General features: G+C 38.2%; 1 protein-coding gene across 1 annotated transcript; it reads left to right on the top strand.

Annotated features, from left to right (window-relative positions):
• Positions 1–966: 966 nt before the first annotated feature.
• On the top strand, positions 967–19,340 carry LOC145993835 (protein takeout-like). Its single transcript, XM_083129671.1, has 6 exons — positions 967–1,065; positions 2,198–2,290; positions 9,672–9,825; positions 14,158–14,291; positions 15,858–16,010; positions 19,040–19,340. The coding sequence occupies exons 1-6, from the start codon at positions 1,005–1,007 to the stop codon at positions 19,195–19,197; spliced, it is 753 nt and encodes a 250-aa protein (XP_082985797.1). The 5' UTR covers positions 967–1,004; the 3' UTR covers positions 19,198–19,340.
• The last annotated feature ends 1,246 nt before the right edge of the window (positions 19,341–20,586 follow it).

Raw genomic sequence — 20,586 nt, 5'->3', positions numbered from 1 at the left:
TGTACATTTCTTGATATTATCTACTTAGATTAGCCTTTAAGTGGAATAGTGTACATTCAAATTATAAATGGAAACCCAATAGAATAAGGAAACTCAACATACCAGAAACTTAAAAATTTAGTTTATAAATTGAATAAAATAGGTCAAAAACAAACTGGAGTTAAAAAAATATTATTTAAGTTAAGTTTATAAATAAAATAGTATTTTAAGGGTTCTGTTTGTCTAACAAGCTTTTCGTAACCTTACAAAATTGTTTGGTTCGAGAATTATTAAGACTTTCAACTCGCAGTTATTGTCATAAACTGTTATAAATAGTGAGCTTTCCTACAATACTACTATATTTTATTTCTCCAAAATAGATTTATGGGTTTATTATTAAAGTTTACACTATTTGGAGCATTTCTGAGAAAACAGGATTTCGATAGTTGAAAGCTCTAGACGCTGGATAAGGTCCAATTAACATTGCATGCTAATAATTTGTTAGTTGCCTGTTTAAGAAACTGTATGTTTAGTTAACAGAAACTATTATTATTATTTGGTTATTTCGCACTTTCTCTTCTGTTCACTATCCAAGTCCGGGAGCAAATATGACTCGCATGGCTTAGTGCATTTAGGATGTTTTTCTTGAAAAAACACCATTAAAAGTATTTTTTTCGTTCAAAACAGTTTATGCAATTGCAAGGTAGGAATGTAATTGTTTCGGGAAAACACTTGAAACCAACTTGCAAGGTACATATTCTTCACATGAGAACCAGCTGACCTTGACTCACGTCAAGGATTCAGATGCATTACAATTAAACGTAGACGAAAGGATTGCCTCTGGAATTGCAAGGAACAGGTTAGAACAAGGGTAATCAACATTCACAGTGCTAAACGTCTATTATAAGTTTTTTTTTCACAAGAAAGGAATTGCAGATTTCAAGGTCTCGTGTTACGTCATGGCTTCGTATGTATATAAATATTTAAACCACCTTCCTTTGTTTTATGTTGGGATAAGGAGTGCCATGATGATACGGCTTGTTGTAGTCTGTGTGTGCATCAGCTATGTATCATGTCTTAAGATACGTAAGCAAAATATTTCATTTTTATTTCTTAAGCTCCCGTGTAGCCAAAATGTTCCTCCGTGAAAGTTCCGAAATTTCGGTGTCGACTCAGCATCGTGACGACAATTGGGGAGCTGGTTGTAGCAACAATGGGACTCGATGCGTTGACCATACGTCATCCAAGATAAAGCCTCTTGGCAGGATCGAAGCCTCAGTAGGCTTTTGCGCCATGCCATTCATTTAAGTTATTTATGATTTAATCAGAAAATATTGAATTATTTTATTTTATTAATTGTGTAGTTGAGGGGAGATTTTCATTACTTCGATCATTTATTGCGAAAAATATTTAATTAATTTATTTATTTATTATGTAAAGGAAGGAAAATATTTCATTATATTATTTATTTATCATAAAGTTGGAAAATATTCAGTTATTTTATTTATTTATTATCTAGTAGAGGGATTTTTTTTCTGTATTATTATTTGCTTATTACCTAAATAAGGCGAAATATTCCAGTATGTTATGCATTTATTGTCTAAAACGAGGGGAAATATTATATTATATTATTTATTTATTATCAATTTGGAAAATATTCAGTTGTTTTACTAACTTATAGGCGAGGGAATGACTTCATTATTTTATTACCTAAGCTAAGAAAAATATTTCATTATGTTATTTATTTATTATCAAGTTATAAAATATTGAATTATTTTATTTACTTATTATCTAGTCGAGGGAAGTATTTAATTATTTTGTTTACTTAATCTATTTGAGAGAGCTTTCGCGCTCTAGCCTGCTGTCCCCTAGACTGTCTCGTGGCGGAGTGGTTAGCGTCAAACGTCTCGAATACAGAAATTCCAGGTTCGAGCCCTGCTCAGGCATAGTGTTTGTCATCTTCATCGTCACGATTACATTATCATCTCTTACCACTTTAAAATAGCATCCACTCTGCTAGAAGAATTATATGAATAAATAAATAAATAAATTAACAGGATATAAGCTGTTGTTGCAGTGTTGGCATTGGCAGTTTTATGAAACATAGATCTTCTGTAATAACTTTTCTGAATACTGGTGCCAATTTGAAAACTTTCTTGTATATTACTTTAACCGTATCTTATGAAATATGAAAATACATGTAAGAATGCATTTGCAGCTTCGTACGTCGAGCAGTGCTACAAGAACGACCCAAAGTTGAACGAATGTATCGTCCGAGGAGCCAATGCAGCACTTCCGCAGTTTGTTAAAGGTGGGTTATAAATGCAATATTATGCATTCATTTGTATTTCCCTTATTTCAGTCCTCCTTTTTACATCTCGTGAATTTGCCCTTTATTAATTTCTATGTCCATTTTTTAGTTGGACAGTGATTGTATTTTATTTTGGCCTTATAGCTCTTAAGCCGTTTTGGTCCATTATACATTTGTCAGTACATAATACATAATTGTTTTCCATTAAAATATATTCTTACGTCTCTCCCCCTTATTTCACGGACATTAGATTAAAAGATAAAAAACGTTCCTTTTACATTTGTGTGTTAACAAGCTATGATAGCCAATGCTAGGATTAAGTACTATTCTTATTTTGTGACGTCAATCCTACTATGTGACGCAATTGTGAAATTATGGACTAACCTGTATATTTTCAATTATTAAGACATTGTTGTTATTTGGACATTAATGTGTAGGTGTATTGTAATCCGAAGTGGTATTATTTGGTTTGTGGAGATTACCAACCGCAATCAATCTTCTTAGTTTGTTTAAAAGCGTGAAATAAATAGACCGAATATTAGTGGAAGTGTGTGTTTAAACTTGAACGGAAAAAAAATGAACAGTAGGATGTTGAAGTGTTGATCGACAAATTGTCCTCTTCTTTTGTCATTAATTATAATCTTGTATTTAATGTGTTTCAAAAGGAACGTTTTTTATCTTTTAATCTAATGTCCGTGAAATAACGGGGAGAGACGCAAGAATATTTTTTTAATGAAACAATTATGTATTATATACTGACAAATGTATAATGCACGAATACGGCTTAAAAGCTGTAACGCCCAAAATAAAAAAAAAATAAAAAAATTCTGGAGGGGCAGTAGCCCCATTATTCCCCTCCCTGCGTACGACAGTGCTTATACTATTGGATCATAGGTTATGTAGTTCGCCTCACGTCGGAGGTGGTGTTACAGTAAACCGTTTAAGACTCATTGTTCAGTGTTAAGATTGATTGATTTGCTTTATTTTACTTCGCTTTTGTGCCACTTTAGCTAATTTGCGAAGATGGGGATGGGTGATGAAATTGATGAATGGACACTCACAAACATCCATGTCCAGGCCAGGATACCAACCCGGGACCTCCTTGCAAGCCCGTACCCAATTTTTTTTTGACGGGGGGGGGGGGGCAAGCCCGAAACAGTTGATTGATTATTTATATATATTACGTCGTTCGTAAAGTAAGTTCCACTGATGAATACCGTGGCGCTGAAAGCGGGGCAGTGTGAATGCGCATGCGCCTTGTGTAGTCACAACCTTGATGAAGCGCAGACGTCAGTCTGAGGCAAGTTGGTCAGGAGAGTAGTGCGTAGTGCGTTGTTGTTATGTTTCGAACAATCCAACCTCCCACCATGTGTGGGGTGCGGTCAGTGATCCGTTTTCTTAATGCAAGTAATGTTCCAGCTGCGGAGATTCACCGTCAGATTTGTGAGGTGTACGGAGAAGGAATAATGAGTGCTTCAATGGTAAGAAGATGGGTTAGACAGTTTCGTGGTGGACGGGTTAGTGGTCATGATGAACAACGAATTGGTCGACCGTCTGTTGTGAATTCCAATTTGGTTCGTTTAGTGGATGAACAGATTAGGGAGAACAGACGATTCACTTTGTCTGAGCTGTCATTAGAGTTTCCACTAATCTCCAGAACTGTGCTGTATGAAATTGTAACAGTGAATTTGAAATTTTGCAAATTGTGTAACCGTTGGGTCCCTCACCAACTCTCCGAAAATGCCAAAAAGGAAAGAATGGGAAGTGCATTAGAGTTTTTGAAACGGTATAGTGAGGAGGGGGAAGAGTTGTTGGATCGGATGGTGACTGGAGACGTGATATGGGTTTTGCATGAGACCCCAGAACAGAAACGAAGCACCTTGGAGTGGAGGCACTCCGCGTCGCCGCGGAAAACGCAGCCAAAACCAAAGCTTACGAACAAAAAAAAATAATCGTGTGCACTGTGTTTTGGGATAGGCATGGAATATTGCTTGTGGAATTTATGGAGCGTGGACAGCACATCAATGCCGAAACCTATTGTGTGACACTTCAAAACCTGCGTCTTGCAATCCAAAACAAACAACGTGGCATATTCAGTCCGGGTGTCATTCTCCTCCACGACAATGGTCGTCCGCATGTGGCAAATGCAACTCGAACTCCTGACGACCTTCCATTGGGACAAACTACCACACCCACCTTACAGTCCTGATATTGCCCCATCTGATTTTTATTTGTTCCTCCACCTTAAGGCATTCCTTGCTGGAAAACATTATGACACTGACGAACAACTGAAACGTGCAGTTTCCCAATGGTTCTCCATTCAGGCGGAAACGTTCTATGATAGGGGTATAACAAACTTGGTATCTCGCTGTGATGCGTGATTGAATTCTTATGGTGATTATATGTGAATGTTGTACCATGTATATATTCTCATCCCTATAACGGTTATGATATTACTATTTATATTTTTCATTTTATTGCATGATGGAACTTACTTTCCGAACGACGTAATATTATCATGAAATATATGTCAATTATTAAATCGTTAATTCATATCATTAAGCATGTATAAATAAATAAATTTGGTACATTTATAAACCAGCAAATTAATTCGTTTAACAACTGGCTCAAAATGTCAAGAAATTAGACAATAGGTGAAACGTTTTTAATAAGTGTTAGATTTTATTTAATTATTGCTTTCTATTAATAATGATCAATAAAATTTCATATCTTTATTCTGTTATGTTTCTATAATAGTGTAAATCTGTTAATGATCTCTCGAGAGGAAATATTTCCTTATCAGAGCTGTAGCTAGAGATTTCAGCCCAGGACGAGAATAGTTTTTCGCACCCTCTGAACCGAATTTGCACCCCCACCCCTGCCTAGATGTATGCCTCGCATACTTAGACATTGAAGAAATTTTATGTACCTACTCTTTTCCGTTGAATCCGACGAAAAGGAAACTTAGCCTTCAAGAAATGTGGCCAATAAAAGGTCTGTTGTGCATCCCACCTCATCTTCATTGAAGCAGCGTCAGGTATTGTTCGCATCTGCAAATTGGGTTGCAAATTAACGATCTGATATACGTAACTAGGTGGAGGGGTAAAATATAAGAGACTTCAAGAACACATAGGTTTCCTATTAATTTAACATTTAAGTGCCATGTTTTATTTCCGACGAGAGGAGGTGAGAAATGGAGGAGAGTTAGCAGGTCGGTCTAATTTCTGTGTTCCAGGGGCCTAGGGTGACTATAATGACGGTGTCGTGTCGTTTGCGCCGAGGCTTCTTATCGGTTCCTTTCCGCCGTGACATATCTCAAGACGATCCTTGCCTGGTTTTCCCACCCAGAGTGTCATCACCGCCGCGCGCACGTGTTTTTATGGGCACATGGTGCATAGTGCATAAAGTGGACTTAAAACATAAAATCAAACGTATGTTTATGACATTGCACAGCTGTGTTTGCACTGAAATGTTAAACCTATCCACAGAGTCAAATATGACTTTTATTTACTTATTTCAAAAGACGCTACACAGGATTACTTTTATCAATTTTATTCCACAACACAAAATACATAAATCAGCATCAGCCTATTAACTATTAATAATTTATCGTTAATCGTCAAAGAAACATTGTAAATACAGTATTGTTAAAATATTACAAGCATTCTACAAGTACTACGTAAATGTACACTTGTTATGTTATTTTTGGCAAACATTATATAAGTAATAGCTACGTATATATAAACACAATATTTCGATACAATTGAACAAGAACAATACAAACATTATTTCAATTCTTGTAGATATGAAAATGCTCGAATGCATCCTCGAAGATCGCCTGAGCTTCTGTACCTCGAAAGAACACACTCAACACATTTGTTCATTTCGATGTATTGATATTTTCATATTCTCAGCCATTTTGTCGTCTCTTACAAGTTTCAGTTTTACATAAATACTAATTTCCCAATATAGATCCCTCATATATACTTTCATCTTACATTCATTTACCAATCACCTTCCTCTTCAATCGAAGATAAACACAGCTACAGCTGGGCAACGTCATAGACACGCGTGCGCGCGGCGGTAATGACACTCTGGATTGTGGGAAAACCCACAAAGGAAGGTCTTGACTTATGTCGCTGCTGAAATGAACCCATAAGAATCCTCGGCGCAAGCGACATGGACTCTATAATGACAACCCCCTCCGCAGATACGGTTCCGTTCAGTTAGTCCATTTTGAATAATTATAAAATCTTATCAATCACTATAGAAGTGCGTTTTAACCGCATGCTGCTGTTACCAGCTCTAAAGAAGGAAACAGACAGACAGAGAGAGCAAGAGATGTATGCAACATTCACACACATACAAACATTATTGTTTGTTATTCCTTCTTTGTATGTGTTTCTGATATTATTCTTAGTAAAGTATATATGAAGTCAAAACAAATTGCTTATTTTAATTTTTGTAACACAAACTCTTCCCCTCGGAACATTTTGATGGTGAATTTTAATAGAACAAGATCCTTGGTGGGAAGGTGGGAGATCCCCCCTCCGCCATGGGGATTCGTACACTGGACGTGACCACCAACGCTATGGTAGTATTGCAGCTGGATGTACAATTGTAGTGTTGCAATATTATGAACCAAAGTAACGGGAAAAAATCAACCCCCCTCTCTTTCTCTTCCTGACCCGACAATCAACAATACAGTCGCTTACAGAGAACGGCTGTCACATGGCGTACAGCTCTGTGCTTATTGCTTACATTCCATGCTTAAAAGTATTCGAATAATACAATATTACCAAATTAACAATGTTTTCAATTCTCTTATACCACCACCATTGAACAGCCATGATTTGATTTGATTTTTATAAAGATATTCTGTGTTTACAAAGTAATATAGCTACAGTAGACTCGCGATTATCCAAGCTAATTGGGACCGAGATTACCTCGGATACGGAAAAACTCGGATAATACGGAGATAATGTGCTAATAGGTCGTAAATGACGAAACAACACTTAAAACTGTATAGTAATTATTTATTACTAGTACAACATAAATGAGAAGATTACTTTTTCCGCTTAGAATAGCCCTACACAGAATTAAACACCACCGTAACAATCGGATACACCGACAATGTAACGAACACGTCAGCGCAGACGGTGACTTGACTCCATAAACAAACAGGGGGAGGGGGTGCGTTATGAAGAGCGATGTTTTCCAACCACTCCCTCGGTTAACGCGGAGCCTCGGTTAATCGCGAGTATACTGTATTTATAAGTTAATTGACATATATTAGGAATGTTTCATATAATGAAGAACATGCCTGAATGTGAATTTCCAAAAAGAAAGGACATTTTCTCATCAAGACTGCAGTTCGCAAAACAATCAGGACAGGCATTAAAAATAGTGATCTGTCCGTACTAAATTGAGACGTTTGAATGGCCATAAAACTAAAATTGCTAAATATACTACACTGCAGACTTCTGGAGTCTACCTCTATCCAGAAACAACCCAATCCTTTATCCAAGAAGGAAATTGAAATTCTTGCAAAATCTGAAAAAGCGTCCATATTATTTTTGTGGTCTTTTTGTAGGTTCGCATTAAAATATTTCATGGCTTGAGTGGGGAGCATGGCCACCTTGGTCCCCCCTTGGGTACGGGCCTGCCTCCTTGCGTCGTAGCGCGATGTGCTAACCACTCAGCCACAGGAGCCGGCTTTACTGCTAAGAGAGCGATTGGCCATTTATACCGTGACTAAAGCTGGAGAAGTGTTTATAAGTTTCCATGCCAACTTTCTTAGGCACTATTTGTTAGTACATATTTATTGTTTTATGTTTCTAGTTTTACACTTACGGTTTGCCTTTTCTACCTTCTCTAGTTTCTATTATTCTTTTGTAGTTCCTATGTGTAAAGTAAGATATCTACGAAGGAATGCAAGTATTATTGTTTCTTTGTAATTAAATATTACAAATTAAGTAAAACCCACAGGCATTTCTCATAACTAACTAACTCTCTATCCTTGTTAAACCCCAAGGTTCATGGCTGCAGCAACACAGGCCTTTCATCCTTACCAATTTCCTTTAGGTCCATCTCAATATTATCCCTCCATCTTCGTCTTGGTCTACCTACTAGTCTCTTACCATCAGGTTTCCCAACAAGAATCCTGTAAACTCTTCCTTCCTCTCCCATTCGTACAACATGACCTGCCCTAAGTCTTCTTGATTTAATCATTCTAATAATCTCTGGACATGAATACAAATTATGTGCTTCTAAATTATGTAACCTTCTCCACTCACCTGTCTCCTCATCCCTTTTAGGCCCAAATATTTTACTAAGGATCTTATTTTCCAATACTCTCAATTTATGTTCCTCTTTCAATGTAAGGGACCAAGTTCATCATCCGTAAGTCATTTCTCATAAAAATATTTTTTAATTGATTTTTCTCAATTACCGTGCCTTTTCAGCCACTTTTGGCTATATTTTATGTCTAAAATAACTTTTTATGACAGTCAGCCAACTATTTGCAATACGAAAAGCTTCAGCTGACCTCCGTGGCGGAGTGGTTAACAGTGCGCGCTACGACGCCAGGGGCCGTGACTTCGAATCCAGAACTTGGGATGGATATTCTTTGTGAGTGACCCTGCGTCAATTGCATCATATCATCACTCATTCTCATCGCCACGATTAGAAAAAAATAGCAGAAAAGCGACGCGATATGACAACAAATCAACTAGAGAAATTTTAGAAATATTAAATAAAAATAAAACAAATGAAACAAAAAGTATTGGGAGCAAGTCTGCCCCCCCCCCCGCCACATTGAATGTGGGGGGTACGGTGGGGGTGAGGATCAGAACTTCAGGCTAGTCAACTTTTTGTCTTTTGTATCATAAAAAATGAATAAAACTTCGCTGCTCATATGGCGTGGACTTCCTGAGCACTCCGGCCATCTTTGCCAACTGATAACAGCGCCGTGCCGTGGAAGAAATCGGAAGTTACAATAGGGCCGTTCCAAGAGAAGCCTACTGCATCGCTCGTATATCTCGCTTTTGTAATAACACTTATAAGAAGCTAGAAAAAAATAGGCGCAAAGACTTTTCGATTTGCCCTCGTATAAACCTTTATAATAATCATGGCATGCATTCTTCTTGAACAAAAGAGTTGAGTGAATTTCTGACCCACATTACTTTCTCGATTTATACATTTCACACTAGCATTCAAAATACTTTTTCTGCAATTCATTCCTCTTTTATAGAATTACGCATGTACCTGTTTAATAGAATTTAATTATTGTTGTTATTTTTAAAAGTACATATATACTAATATTAAATTCAGAAAAACCGTAACTCATACCTAAAATTTATAATTTGTTGTAACGTTTCAGGCGACAGGAAGTATGGAATGCCACCTATTGACCCTTTTCGTGTTAAGGCAGTGGTTGTGGAGCCTAATAGCGGAAGCAACGGCATTGCAATGAAGCTTAGAATGCATGACTTTGATTTGGTCGGGATTTCCACAACGACATTCAAAACTGCCAGGTAAAGAGAGTATAGGTGTGTTTCATCTACGTCACAAATTGTTGCATTGTGGTAAAATTTGCCGCAAACATGGCGACTGTGCGCATCCTGCCGTCACATGAGCAAACAATTCAATCAGTCGATTGTGAGTAATTTGTTTGCAAGATATTTTCCAGCAGAATGTAACTGTAAAATTAACTTTCAGTTAGTTAGTTTTCGAGTACAGAACATACTTAGGCATACTTTTTGAAAATAAGTAACTGTAACTCAGTTACTTTAAAAATGTGACCTTCCGAACACCAGTGGCGGCGATTGTGTTCCAAAACCGAATGGGGGGGGGGGCAAGATGCCAAAACTGGGGAAAGCAAAGGCAGTATATTTCTCTTCGCAGATAAAGTTTGGCATAGTGAGGGTGCAAAAGTGGCGAAAAATGGAGGGCAACTGCCCCCTTCACCCCCCTAATCGCCGCCACTGCATCTATATAAAGATTTGTACTCAAGGACGCCCCCAGGATTTTTTCTCACTGGGGCAGTCATAGAAACTTTTATTATTATTATTATTGCTATTATATTTGTTGTTATTATTATTATTATTATTAGTTACTACTACTACTACTACTACTTTGCAAATCATAAAATTCAAATTGAATTGAAAATACTTTGGCATTGTATACAAGTTCAGACTCAAGTCTACTATTAAGATAGAAATTGGATTCACCTTGCTTCCCTTCCATAAACATCTATCACTTTGTTGATTAACAGTTCCTTTTTGTACTTTTTCACAATGCACAGATATCTATCAGAGTCAGACACCACTTAATATACTGTCCTTCATGGTACACTGGCGAACTTAAAAAAAAAAAAGGTCTCCCTCCTCTTAGTTAGATTGGAAGGTAGTTGGAAACACTTCATTACTCCTGTATTGGATAAGAAAGTGGGGGGAAGACAGTTGCAGACAAGGCCATCACTACCTTATGCGCACGTAAACTTATTTCCGGAAAGCTTTCTGTTGGAGTCGGGGCAGTTTGTGGAAGATTTATGTGTTCCTACCCCCCTCTCTGTGTATGTGTGTGTGCGCGCGAGCACGCTGACACCCATTGGCGTATTTTTATTGCATCGACTAATTGCTGTTATGGCTGGGAATGAACCAGGTTAGCAATGGGCAAATAAAAAAGTATAAAAAATACCAAAATTCCTGGTATGAGTAGTTAGTAGTAGTAAAGGTTAGGTAAAGTTCCTCGTGCGTATAGCAACGTGCCATGAAGGCACATTTAGGGGATGTGGTAGTAGGGCACCGCATATTCTCGAGCTCGGCCATTTTGGAGGCGATACGATCAGCACCACGCTCCAGCCGCCTTTATTTCGCCAGGGTTGTAGTAGAAATGAGAAAATAGAAATGTTTTGCATTCTGCGTATGTGACAGTATTCTTTGGATATTGTCCCTGAAATATCTGCTAACATACTAACCCGCAGTTTTTTCAGGATAAATTAGTTGAATGTCACGAGTGGTTCCTGAGAAGAAATGAACATATCACAGAATGTGCACTAGTTTAGCTCACGTTTCTTGTGGGGGGGAGGGGGAGAATGATATACAAATTTCTTCTACGAATGCTTACGTCATTGTGACAAAGAAGTATATTTTGCAGACTAACGAGGATCTGGCGTCTAGACACAAGGCCAGTATAATGGTCGGTGAAGTTTAGGCTGTGTCCTACGTTTGTGATTGCCTTTCACAAATTTCGTCTTAACACACCTTTCATCCTTATCTATGTGATTACTCAAAAGTGGAAGAAAAGCGAAGTAAAATAAATAAATCAATTGGTCATTGTGTCCCTGCGTTTTTCAATATTTCTTCCTGAACGGAAATTAATGTTTCACCGATGTAATGCCTCAATATAGTCATGTGAATTATTATTTTCCGTCATCATAGTGTGCTTAATCCTTCCTTAAAGGATAGACTTTAACGCTGTTGTCCTTAGTGTAAACGATCTTAACTGTGTGGAAGTTTTTATGTAGGCTAAAAATTGGTTAAGAGTAAATCCCAATTGATTGTTAGAAATTTAAAATATTATAACTCTGACGTGACGCATATTAACTGCTCTTAGTTCACTGTCAAGGAACGATTTCTCCTAACTAAAAAGGATTCCGGCCTCCGGAATACAGCTTGCTTAAACACCGCCTTGGCATTGTGTTCGTTCGGTGTTCATTGTGACTGTCCCTTCATCGATTTCATCATTTCATCGCTCATCCTCATCGTCGCGTTTAGCCACAAGTGGCAGAAAAGCGAAGTAAAATAAACCAAACAAACATAAATAAGAATCTGAAGGGAAAAATATTCCATTACCAAAAATTAAATATATAAATATACAGTAATTACTTTGTTGACACTGCAGTTTTTTTGGCAGTGTGTGTAGCTGTCTTAGGGTCGTATGTCCGAATTAGCTGACCTCAAATTATACGAAGAGTGAACGATTATGGAAATGGGGATGCACATTTCTATTACTTTAGTAAGCGTTCAGTCGTAAATCCTGTGGACACAGTGTGATTTTCGTGCAAGGAAGGGTTCCTGGGACATTAACTAGGTCGACGTTTACTTATAACATTACGAGGGTATGGATTTCTCTCAACAAGTGCGTCAAATGTTTATGGTCATGGAAATTATTTATACAATTTATTGAGTAACGTCGTTTTCTACCTCTTGAAATTAATGGTGACCGGAGATGAAAAGACACACGTGGCAGATTGTAACGTGCTTTGAAGACAGAGGTATTAAGTTCGAACCATGATTAAGGCATGTTTTCCCCATCACATCCATGTTATCAATTGGTCAATTATTCTCATCGCCACGGATTAACCAAGAGGCAAAAAGGCAACGTAATATATCCTAAATAGAAAAAAATACAGAAAAGGGGCAAGGAAATGCATATATCGTGCCGAGTCGAGGTTGTGTGTTGCAAGACGAAAATGTGTAACTATTATCGCAAGAGCACGTTCAATTACCTTAGGGCAGAACCATATATCACACAATACAGGTGAAATTGTTGTAGGTTGACATGAACTGTTAATCTGCCTAAACTCTTAAAATACTCTAATATCAGTTTTTTTGTTCCACTTATTATTTCAATTTTGACGGTCTTCATGACCGAGTGCTTTGCATACTGCTCTATGAAACCGGAGACCCTATATTCGATTGATTGATTGATTGATTGATTAATTTTATTTCGCTCCTTGTGCCACTTTTGGCTAAGTTGCAAATATGGGGGAGGTCTCCCCGATGGCGCAGTGGTAGCATCGTCGCCTTGTGAACAAGGGTTCCCGGGTTCGATACCCGGTAGAGGCACATAGTGGTTCGGATCCCACTTTAAACTGTAGGTCCAGTCCCGATTAGCCTTACTGTGCATAAAGTGAACTTCAAACACAAACTCAATCAATCAAACTCAATCAAATATGGGGATTAGTGACGATATGATGAAATTGATGAATGGACACTCACAAATCCATGCCCAGGCCACGATTCGAATGCGGGACGCCTGGCGTCGTAGCGTGATGTGGTAACCACTCTGCCACTGGGGCAGGAATCTATTTTCGAAGCGTGGGTAATATTTAAGAGCTTATTGTGTTCGTTCATTTTTTTCTGGTCACTCCAACATTCGTCCTTATCGTTGAAAGTAAACAAGAGGGATATAATATGGTCGTAAAAATAGCAAAGTTATCAGATGCCTGTTACGTACCGAAAGAAACGACCTTCTTTGCTCGTTTTCTTTTTATATTTGTTTTAGAGCTAATGACAAATTAGAGAAAAGAAACGAAAAATGAACAACCTATTTTCATTCATGAAGGAAATAAATGGCCAGCTCAGAACCTGATTTCTTGAAAGCTCAAAATGGACAAGAAATATTTCTTCCGAAGCCGAATTACCACAGAAAGAAACGCTGTACTAATTCCTTGATGACTCATGGTTAGCATTGCTCTTCTGTGTGGTGTTCACGACTGACAACTGCGCAGCTCTTCGTTATCTTGCATAGAGTATCGGCACTGACGCTGTAGTGTTTCCAATTCAATATCGGTTTTTGTTTGTTGCTTCCAATCTAACTGAGAGGAGGGAGATCTTTTTTTAAAGTTCGCCAGTGTACCTCTGATCCATGGTTTTACATGCCGAAGGGCACTGTATAATATAATAATAATAATAACAATAATAGTTACTGCACAGAAAACAATGTTCTTGTTGTAAAATGTCACTACAATTCCACCATTCGAATTACATTAACTCTTTCCAGAATTATCAGGGACGGCAAGTGCCCCCCCTTTCTTGTTTGTACTCTACAAATAAATATTTTTTCCGTCTTTGTTTCAGATTGGATTTGGTTAATATGAAACTCACCTTGAACCTGACAATAGACAGATTTGCAATTCAAGGTCCTTATGAAATATCAGGGAGGATTCTTCTTCTTCCCATTCAAGGAGAGGGGAAAGGAAATGTGACATTCAGTACGTATTTTATGTAATTAATTTACTTACTTGTTTGTTTAGTTATTTCTGGATAATCCTGAATTCAAGTACAGGGTGTCCAAGAAGTCCCCATACCTCAACTTGCATGTGTCCTGCTGCGACTGTGTTGAAAATTGCCCAGTATGCTGATGCTTATGAATTATGTCGTTCTCGTGGTTGGCAACCTTGCTCTGTAAGTCACCTTGAAGTGACTCGTATGTCAGTTGTTGAATCATGGCTGATGTGAGCGCACGTACGTAGTTACAGTGTTGAGGAAAGCCTAGTGACGTGTGTGTGGGTGAACGAACGACAACGCACGGGGCAAACGATGTTCTGTAACGTAATGTGAAGTTCACAAGTATGTTATACTGTTAATATCTGCCAGTTTCAAAAGTTACTACGACCCCGCAGTAGGCATGAAACCTATAAGCTTGACAAGTTAAGTCCCGATATGCGCAGATCGCTGCGGAGCACTTCCTATTACGTCATCCTCCCCACCACTCTCCTACGTACTAGTCTGGCCTTGAGAGTACGAGTGGTGCCAACTCAGCAAAATTAAGCTAAAACAAATATGACAAACGATTTTTACTGTGTAGATTGTCGGTGCCGGCTCATATCAGTTTATCAGTGGTTCATTTGATTTAATCCGGTCTTTGAAAATGTGTGCGATGCGCGGATCAGTATAACTCACGCGCGTTAAGGTTTATAACGAAGAGAAACTACTGGGCGAATGACTTCATTTTCTGAATGCGACATCCAGCATTGGCCTGTTTTTTTTTTTAAAGTCGAGTGGGGTGGGGGTTCTTTTGTCTATCGTACAACAATCGCTACCATCTGATAACGTGCTTGCCTGTGTTCTTTTTTAAAGCATTGAAATGTTCTTGCTCTTTACTCTTGGCTGCATATTTTTGAAATGCAAAAATCAAATCATGCCGAGTCCAACGAAATCCACAATCTGCTCTGGAAAGCCCCTTAGAGGACAGGCCAGATAAATTGTTAACAATGTTGCAACATATTTGCGAAATCAGAAGGAGTTACATAAAATTAAGTATAATGTTGTCGAGTCCACAAGCGCCGCCACGGGAGTATCTAAATGGATGGTTTCTCAAGTTTTAAAAGAATTGGATTGGATTGATTTGTTGTTTTAAGTCAACTTTATGCACAGTAAGGCTAATCGGGACTGGACCTACAGTTTAAAGTGGGATCCGAACCACTATGTGCCTCCACCGGGAATCGAACCCGGGATCCCTTGTTTACAAGGCGACGACGCTACCATTGCGCCATCGGGGAGGCCAAGTTTTAAAAGAAGGAAAATAGTCGTTGGCGAAAGGTGAGCCGAATTTCTGTACTCCGACAGGTAGAAAACAGCCCAGGAGAAAGCGAATACAAATTTCGTTGTAAAATCCTCAGTGTCAGGAAAGCAAATAAATCAACCAATCAACAAACAGACAGGGACGGTCCAGGTCTCGAACCCGGACGAAAGTGTTTGGTTTCCTACGTGTCTCAATTTTTAAACAGTGTCATCTGGAATTTCTTTCAAATAATCATTTTTATTTTACTTTGCAGCTAACTTGAACGAAACGTGGGTGTTTAACATGGACTTGGTGACAAAGGCAGATGGTTTGCCACACCTGCATGTGAAGAGTTTAGACTTGAAATTTGACGCCGAAAGAGTATACACAAAACTAGATAATCTGTTTGGAGGAGATGGAACTTTAGGTGAGTTCATTGTTTTGTCTTTTGCGATATTATTACTAATTTTAAGTGCCAATTAACAACTCGAAATACTGTCTAATATGAATTTGTTGTGAAACTCTAGGGATAGCAACAGTTCGAGGCCCCCGATAGACAATTACAGTTACAACATTTAGGTCAAAATATGTCAGATGGTTAGTTATATTTCTATAATATTTCAAACATATTTCTGTGGCCCTTTATCTCCCACCGTAGGACCCTTTCCAGATGGAGACTACGCTTTAGCCCCCCCTTTCCCCCGCTCCTACAAATGAAGACCTGCTTTTCAAAATTAGCCGAGTTATCAGAGACAAGTTGGACGCATAAATATTAGAGGAAAGTATCGAAATATGGAATAGGTTTGTAATATGGATTAGTAGGATATCTCTACTGAATGGCACCTTAACCTAGTGGTGGAGAGAGAAATGATGATCATGCTGTATAATAGTATGTAGCTACTCAGCCTGTTGTGAAATATAGGGTGTTCCGTATAGGACGCCCAATTAGAAAATTAAATAAAAATAGGGTATTAATGTGTCTGACAAATTTACAATTCATGATGGGTTAAAACAAGGAGATGTATTATCTCCATTGCTCTTTAATTTTGCCTTAGAATATGCTGTTAGGAAGGCAAAAGAAACTAAAGAAGGACTAAAATTAAATGGTATGACTCAGTTGTTAGCATATGCAGATGATGTAGATTTATTAGGGGATGATATAAATACAATTAAGAATAATGCTAAAATATTTTTCAAAACTGCTAAAGAGATAGGTTTGGAAGTTAACAAAGAGAAAACTAAATATATGCTTACAGGCCGACACCAAGTGTTAGGTAATAATCAAAATCTAATTATTGATAAGAACTCGTTTGAACCAGTTTCCAAATTCAAATACTTAGGAGTAATATTAACAAATGAAAATTATATTAAAGAGGAAATAAAAAGTAGGCTTAATTCATGTTACTTCTCTCTTCATAAACTTTTGTCTTCTCGTTTAATATCTAAGAAACTAAAAGTTAAAATATACAAAACAGTAATTTTGCCTGTGGTATTATATGGGTGTGAAACTTGGTCCCTTACATTGAAAGAGGAACATAAATTGAGAGTATTTGAAAATAAGATCCTTAGGAAAATATTTGGACCTAAAAGGGATGAGGAGACAGGTGAGTGGAGAAGGTTACATAATTTAGAACTACATAATTTGTATTCATGTCCTGATATTATTAGAATGATTAAATCAAGAAGACTTAGGTGGGCAGGCCATGTGGCACGAATGGGAGAGGAAAGAAGAGTTCAGGGGATTCTTGTTGGGAAACCTGATGGTAAGAGACCTGTAGGAAGGCCAAGACGAAGATGGAGGGACAACGTTGAGATGGACCTAAGGGAAATCGGTAGGGATGGAAAAGAGTATATAGATCTTGCTCATGATAGGAACAGATGGAAGGCCTGTGTTGCTGCAGCCATGAACCTTCGGGTTTAAGAAGGCTAGAGAGTTAGTTACTTAAATAAAATTAGGGAAAATATCATGAAAATAGTTATATTTTACAGATATGTAAGCAGTAACATCTCCCATTTACGTATGAAAGACAATGTCAGGCATATGTCCACCCTTACTGAGTCTCCATGCATTTATACGCTCCACAAAATTATCGATAACCCTCTCGCAGATGTCTGTCTCTATGCCTCCAATGACCCGTATGATTTCAGCCTTCCGTTCCAAAAGGGTTCGTGGTTTGTTGGCGTACACCTGTGATTTCACAAACCCCCATAAGAAGAAATCACAGGGTGTAAGATCACACACTGTCTGCGTTGTACTTTCACCACTTTGGTAAAATGTCTTCACAATGAGAACACGTTGCTCAATCGTAAACTGTTCCATATCGTAACCACAACAAACGAGTCAAAACAATTGAGGCTACATTAATCGGCATGACAACAGATACCAACATTGGTAAGAACAACCTCGAAACAAAACAATAGCACTCGATTCAAATTCGGCGTCCTATACAGAACAAACGGGAGGCATTATAATGTGCAGTTGGTGGTTTATCGGAGGTGAGTTGTTTTTTATGCTGTCTCTTTTGTGATGGCCATACTTGTCGCAAGAGCCAATAATTTTAATTCATTCATCTTATAGCATCCACATGGAATCGTACTGATGTTGGTGCGGTGGTTGGCTGAAATTAAATAAATTTTCAGAGGGACACAATGTATAATGAAATAGAATATTCAGTGGAAACACACGTTTAAAACAAATACTAAACGATGAAGAATTCTAATGTTTTAATACATGATTCCGAGGGGCGGGGGAGGCATGTTACTTATATGGTCTCCTTCAATTTTGACATCTTGGAGTCAACTTGGTTTCTTTCAAATGGAAATATGATCCGAACACTATCTACCAAGTCATCTTACATGAAGAACATTTGGGATTGAAACATTTTATGGGTTGGTAATTAAGTTGAAATTAGGCATTGTGTTTGTCGTGAAATTCTACCCCATTCTGATATATCACATGAGCACCTTTCTACTTTAAAAAAAAAAAAAACCGAAGCTGAATCCAAAATGGTGGACTTTCATAATGGCCGCCAGGTTTGGTAGCAACGTTTTCTCCTTTCCCATATCCCATTTTCCTTTCTTCAAAATATTCGGCGAGACGGGAATTTCCTTTTTGCTTAAAATTTTGCTTATGTGAGATATTTGTCTGCGGGATGTTCGGCGAAACTGGAGTAAATCGTTAGTAACATTTCGAATAGAGCATCTCAGTTTCCCAAAGGACACACCTAGTTAATATTTGCTTTCATCGGCCAATAAGAAAGTACAATGACTCTGACCTGGTTGAAATTTTCCTTTACTTAAACACCTGAAAATTCCTAACGGAGAGAAAATTCCATCCCTTCAAGATATTTGGCTAAACGGGAATTTTATTTTTGCCGAAAATTTTGCTTAAGTGAGATATTTGTTTCTGGCGAAACGGAATTAAATCTTTCCTAATGCCATGTCGCTCTCTTACAGGCAACCAAATGAACTCGTTCCTGAACGAAAACTGGGAAGTCCTTTTGGAAGAATTCAAGCCGAGTATTGGAGAAGTTGTTGACGGCATCGTTACGTCACTGACTAACAGCTTCTTTTCCAAAATCCCTTTCAAAGATTTGCTCCCGAACAAAGAGTGAAGCATCAGTCTGTATACAGTATAAATGCTAGCAGTGAACTTGACCTCGGTATGATTAAATTATAAATATAATTAAAATGTATGCTTTATTTACTACAATCTCATGTATTTATTTTTCTTGCAAATAAAGTAGTTTATTAATGATATATGTGATTCATTTATATTACCAAAATTGTAGTGTGATGTAACAATTATTTAAGGAAACGAGGATCTGGTATAGTACTTATACGTCATGTTTAGTGTTGATAACCAAGACCAGAACAACAAACCATTCCAAATTTGTCTGAACAAGACAGAACAAGACAAAGGTGACTAAAATAGAGACGAAATCGAGACTTTCACTTTGGTTGATATTCTGATTCATTTGGCTATTGGGCTTTCCTCTTTTTCTTTTGTTATTTAGCGTCTCTTTTCTCCGAGGTGTTCTTTCGTTCGCTACTACAGGTACCCTGGACAGAGCTGCGAATGGAGTGAGGAACAGACCTTGAACCAAGAGTCTGTTAATTTCATACTGTGTGAAAGAGTGAGTTTTTTTGTTACTTGCCGTGCTACTTCTTTGTGTAATTGCAGTGTGCGAGTGTTGTGTGAAAGTGAAGCGATTGAAATGACAGCCGCAAAGTTCACGTTAGAACAAATAATTTTTATGTATGACACTTACGTGAAAACAGACTCGTGTCGAGTCGTGTGTAGGCAATTTAGGTAGAAAATATCTGGCGATTCACCTCCAGGTAGAGAGACGGTTACACGTATTTTTCCTTAAATTACGAGAAACTGGATCGTTAAATCGTAAAAGACAATATAAGGGCAGAACTTGGAAGAATTACGGAAGAAGAACTTATGCGTGTGAATCAAAATTTCATGTAACGATGATGTTTGAACAACTTTGAACAACTCTTATGACGCAGATTATTGTTCGATTTTCAATATTAATATAAATATCTGCATGCTAAAGATATGCACATAAAAATAAGCGGGACGTTACTTGTCGAAAATGTCGGCATCTCCGCTTGCGCCGCCCGCCACACGTCTCCCGATCTCTCGGCCTCGCAAGGAAATAGACGCACTGTACCTATAGGGCAAAAGATTTAACCTGGCACGGTTTGCGCCGAAACCTTCTCTGTCATCTCCAGGACGTTGTTGCCACTTATTACGGCGCAAGCGAGCAAACGTGGCGACAGACCGGGCTGGGAGCGGTCATTTGGGGGTGCAAGCACAGATGTCTCCACCACCAGAACATTCACGTCCCTGACAACGTGGCAACAAAGGACACGCGAAGGAAGCTGCGACCCCTGGTAGGCGGAGGACAAAGCACGTGGCGTCTCCAAGGCTTCTGCCAATGGTTGAAAACACTCACGTGACGCCCGGGAAAGTCGGCTAGCAGAAGGAAATC

The sequence above is a fragment of the Lepisma saccharinum genome, chromosome 10 (assembly GCF_977018435.1).
Source record: "Lepisma saccharinum chromosome 10, izLepSacc3.1, whole genome shotgun sequence".
In the NCBI taxonomy this organism is placed as follows: Eukaryota; Metazoa; Arthropoda; class Insecta; order Zygentoma; family Lepismatidae; genus Lepisma; species Lepisma saccharinum.
The sequence above is the reverse complement of the archived record's forward strand: the minus strand, read 5'-3'. Positions and strand labels throughout refer to the sequence as shown.

What these genes read in the sequence shown, in the direction of transcription:
- LOC145993835 (XM_083129671.1), top strand. Translation starts at nt 1,005, where the DNA reads ATGATGATACGGCTTGTTGTAGTCTGTGTGTGCATCAGCTATGTATCA. An exon ending in TGTATCATGTCTTAAGATAC is followed by an intron (nt 1,066 to 2,197) that starts GTAAGCAAAATA and finishes ATGCATTTGCAG; the next exon opens with CTTCGTACGTCGAGCAGTGC. An exon ending in ACGACATTCAAAACTGCCAG is followed by an intron (nt 9,826 to 14,157) that starts GTAAAGAGAGTA and finishes TCTTTGTTTCAG; the next exon opens with ATTGGATTTGGTTAATATGA.